Source organism: Parasteatoda tepidariorum, chromosome 11 (genome assembly GCF_982258835.1).
Source record: "Parasteatoda tepidariorum strain Cologne lab strain chromosome 11, Ptep-v5.0, whole genome shotgun sequence".
Classification (NCBI taxonomy): Eukaryota; Metazoa; Arthropoda; class Arachnida; order Araneae; family Theridiidae; genus Parasteatoda; species Parasteatoda tepidariorum.
In genome coordinates, this window is record NC_141765.1 from 8884706 (window position 1) to 8889753 (window position 5048).

At 31.9% G+C, this 5048-nt stretch overlaps 1 protein-coding gene across 1 annotated transcript; it reads right to left on the minus strand.

The window, feature by feature from the left end:
• Window positions 1-1397: 1397 nt before the first annotated feature.
• LOC147801226 (uncharacterized) lies at window positions 1398-3914 on the minus strand. The gene is made up of 2 exons (XM_087154662.1): window positions 2492-3914; window positions 1398-2449 (listed from the first exon to the last, which is right to left on the minus strand). Exons 1-2 carry the CDS (start codon window positions 3768-3770, stop codon window positions 2097-2099), a joined length of 1632 nt encoding a protein of 543 aa, XP_087010788.1. The 5' UTR covers window positions 3771-3914; the 3' UTR covers window positions 1398-2096.
• Window positions 3915-5048: the final 1134 nt, after the last annotated feature.

Below are 5048 nucleotides of genomic sequence, written 5' to 3' on the forward strand. Positions count from 1 at the left end.
TTCATGTTTATTTTATCATTTGGATATTTTCGCCATTACAAATATAATACTATTTGCTCGAATTTTATTCAGATGTTGACAAAAGACAACCTGATGAACCGTCAAATTTTCTAACAGTAATGTAGAAGAATCATTTTTCACTTAAAAAAGTATTTCATGGTTCAAGTATTTCATGGAACTAGTTCAGCTGTCGCTAGACATGGAAGATATGTAACTAAAACAGCAACACTTTATTGGTAGGAAAAGTTATTTAGTAAGCAAATGAGTCAAATACTTAAGATTGTTTCCTAGGAAAGGCAAAGAATGATTGAAATATCTTTAAAATGTGTAAAAATCTTGAAAATGCTTAAAATAGTCGCCTTTAATGTTTTTTTTTTAAATTACCAGATTCCTTAAAAAAATTTAAGTTCGGAGTTTTCAGAATAGGAGATGTGCTAAATAACGATTTTACTACACAATAGGAGTTCAAGATTTGGCAATTTTTCACTTTGTTTCCATGGTTTCAGAAAATTTCCCTTGCAGTTTCCAACTTCTCCCCTTGAAAGAAACGTATTGAGGTAAAGGAAAAAGATTTGTTAAAACAATGGCCAGGAAGAGGGAAAAGTGCGAAGAGTAGGAAAATCGCTCAACCTTGAGGCACCTACTCCATTAATAGAGAATATAGTTAGTTTGGCCCATGAGACCTTATGAAGGAATCAGTGTGACTCTTAGGATTAAAGTCTATAAAGATCCATGTATTTCATAACGCAACGAAAGAAAAAAAAGTGGAAAAATTGCGAATAATTTAATTATGAAAATAATTTTTTTTCAATTTCTTCAAGCTAAAACCTATTGAAAAAGTTTTGCATGGGTTTTTTCGTCCTATTATAAAAATGAAGAAATTGTTTGTTGTTGCAGACATACTAGGAGAAGCGTTTTAAGATATATTTCAAGATGAAGAGTCAATGGAAAATTATATTTTTTATTCAGTTCTTTTTAATGAATATGAATTGCACTTTTATCTATTCACACTTAGTACAAATGTATTTCAGGTGTTTTCTTAACAAATATATTAATTTTACAAGTCGTCGTGCTGAATTCTAGAAACGAATACAACAGTCAAAAGAAACTTCTTGGTCATTTTTTTAAACGTTCCAAAACCAAACATTTACATGACTATCATTAAAGTTTTCTTCAGCAACAAAAATAAAGTTTAGATTTATTTACTTTCATTTTACATTAGTAATATATTGATTGAATATAGAATTTAATAAAGGATTCAGGAGTGGCAATACATCAAATATTTTCACGCACAGAAAACTTTTCTTAAAAAGCATTTAAACTGTGTTTTAATTAAGCAAAAACTATAATATAAATACTCGAAATATAAATACGCACGATAGAAAAGAAAATAGAAATACGCATAAAAATTTTATTCAGTGTAAAATACAATATTACATTTTATCCGAAAGTATCAATGAAAAAATTAAAATCTAATTTTTATGGAAATATTCTAGTATTACATTCAAATTACTACATATATCAGTAAAATAATTTTCACTTAAGTTCGAATAGAAATATCACAGTGAAGTAATCTATAAAAAATAAGAAGTAATAATAAGTTTGCAACGAAATATTTTGAACAAGAATATCTTTAAATAAAAATCAATAGAAATTTGATTTATTACATGACCTTGAAATATTTTCAAAAAATCTAACCTCAAATAACAAAATATATTTCAAATGCATTCAGCAAAAACTTATTACTTACTTCAAAAGAGCTTTGTAAACATAAACATTAAAGATCCATAAATGGGGAATTTTACTAGTATGATGTTTATATCGAAAAAAAAACTAAAATTTGAATACGATGAGCATAAAATCTACTTGCAAAATTTATTGTTTATAAATTCAGTCTTTAATGTCAAATAAATTTTACAATAACATTTTAATAAATAAAAAAACTTTCGCCTCTTTAAAATAATTTTATTGTTAAAACTCACTATATTACCATAATTAAAAAGATGTATCTTCATTCATCATGTCCCATCTTATATTTTCTTAATTTGTTTGAGGGATATCACAATTTTTTTACGGTAATAACATAAAAATTTCTGCTATTCGGAATCAGAATAACTTTCACTGTCTTCGGGATCATATTTCACAAAAATTAAACGCCTGCTCGTTCTATTTTGTATTTGTGAATCATTTGCGTTGTTAGGAGCGTTTTTAGTACCAGGAGCTAACTTCATGGCAGCATAATATTGTTCTGCAAAAGCAAATGCTTTTTCTATGGTATTAAATTGTTTTGCATTAGCAAAATATTGTTTTACAGTAGCAGATATCTCTTCTACGGTTTTGAGACCTCTTTGATTAATATCAGGAGCCCGTTCTTTAATGAGAGGTGATTTTTTTTCATTGTCGAAAGGTTTTTCCTCAATATCAGAATCTTGTTTTTCAATATCAGAATCTTGTTTTTCAATATCAGAATCTTGTTTTTGAATACCAGAACCTTGTTTTCCAATATCAGAATCTTCATTATTGGGTGCTTGTTCCACAATATCAGAAGCTTGTTCTTTGATACCAGGAGATGCTACGTCAGCTGGAAGGTGTTTTTCAATAGGGGGTGTTTGATCTGTGATATCAATATAGTCTCGGAAAACGGTAATGAGGAAATCGATGTCAGGAGTGTGTTCTGAATCAAAATAGTCATTTTCTACCTCGCAATGTGTTTGTTTTTGATTAGCACGATCTTGATTTGTTAGAATTTCTTCTTGATCAGCGAGAGGTTGTTCTTGATTTAGATAAGCTTGCACTTGATTAGTACGAGATTGTTCTTGGTTGAGATAAGCTTGCACTTGATTAGTACGAGATTGTTCTTGGTTGAGATAAGCTTGCACTTTATTAATACGAGCTTGTTCTTCTTGCTCAACAAAAGCACGTCTTATGTTATCAGGCATATTATTTTTCAGAGAATTCCACATATAGTATTTGAAAAGAACTGGTGTCGGATATAGTAAGCGATTGCGTGGACTAGGTGGATTGAAAACACTTGCGGTATGATCAAAGGCTAACTCTATCTTGATAAAAGCTAACATAACTGCAAATTTATACTTAAAATTGCCATTTAGTTCGCTTTCATATTCTGCAAGAACTGCATTTTTGAAGTCTCCAAAATTTTTCCTTAAGGAACTAATAATATCGTCATGATTAAGTCCAAAAAAGTAGTACCTATCTCCTAATACGATGTGAGTAAACAACTTCCCTTGCTTATTGTAACAGAGATTTATAAAATCTAAAATAAAATGCAGATTAGATGTTGAGCAGAAAAAATCTAATCCTTCCCATCCATCTGCATCTTCAAACTTCGGTTTGATTAAATCAGAATACATCTCCTTAATCCATTTTGAAAATAAACATAATAAATTAGGCTCTCCATTACTTTCACAAAATGCTAAAAGTGAATAAGTAAAACTACACGTATACATTAAATGAAGAAATACGTCTATACCTTCAGTGCATTGCTCCCATACTGCCAAACAATGGGATGACATCACGTTGAATGCATTAGTCTTGTTTAAATGAAGAAACAAAAAAAGCGTTTCAAAGCCAGACCTGTGCATGGGATCAAGAGCTCTATACATTACGTTCAATTGCTTTTTAAATTTAGTATATGGTCTAGCGCGAGCTCTAAGAGAACTCGACAAATTTACTGCACCAGCTGCAGTTTGTCTCATGTCATGAAACACAATTTCGAGAAATTCTGTTACTTTCGGGTCTTCTGATTCCATAATTAGACGAATGTATAAAATCTGAATGTTTAGTTTCACTTTAGACACAATTTGATATAAAGTAACTGGTCATAGAAATAAGGCTGTCTGTATGATATCTAAAGTTTACTTAATAAGGTGACTATTACATAAAAGTTCATGTAATCTCGACATAATTGGGAACGTTTCCTGTTACTTACTTCTTCTCGTCTGCAGACAATTTGATGTCGAGCAAAAGGGCTTCCCAAGCCGAGAAGTTCCGCCGATCACTCTGTAGCGTAGAAGTAGCAGGTTCGATTCCCCTGGATTTATTTTTTCGATGTCCTTTTCTAATTTGTACTATCTGTTCCCGATTTAACAAGGGCTTATAAGCCATTTTTGTAATAAACACATAAACCTGGCAATATTTGTAACAATAAATAAAAAAAAATAAGTCAAGCAGCATAATCTAGGGGGAAAAAATAAAGTAGCATATCCGAAATTTTCTCACTGCTCGTCCAATTACTCTTTAGTACGAGGATAGCGGTTTCACTGCAACCCTCAATGTATCTCGGAAATATCCTTCTCTTATTTGCGCTATCCGTTTTTCAAATAAGTGCAAAGTTACACCCAGGGTAACAGAGAGATTCGAACAGTTACCACCACGCATCAGAAAGTTAAGTATATGGAAAATATCCCTCGGTCGCGGAGACACCTCAGCATTTAAATACAACCCTGACTTTAAAGCACAAAAGCGTGCTTTCATCTTTACAATATCATCTTTACTGAAACATTATTCTTGCGCTTCCGTTGCCGAGTCGTATTATCCTTCCACAAACTTTCGGAATCACGGAGTTAGCAGGTTTGGTTCCCACCGTAACTTCCATCTTAAATTTTTTCTCTTTGTGGTGCGCTTCTTTGTGCCATCTATTATTCAATTCAATAAGATCTTATAAGTTGTGTGAGCGCATAAATTCGTAGACTTATGCATGAATGAATAAATAACTTTAGCCTTTGTAGTTTCTTCGATTTTGAAGTTAGTTCCCCACCTTTTAAGCACCTTGTAAGCACCGCGACTTTCTGCAACTCTGTTGCAGGCATCTATAAGCTTATGTGCCACAACCCTTGATTTAAGTGTTTAGGCCATCAGCTTTATTATTAGTTAATTTATTGATCGCAATTTAAAAAACAGTCCTGCGTGCTCAACATGAAGTACGGATTATTAGCCCTTGTCTATAAGGCTATATGACACGAGGCAACCTAGTTGAAAGCAACTAGCGGTTTCGGTGAAGTTGAAACGTGTCATATGATGGTTGACCG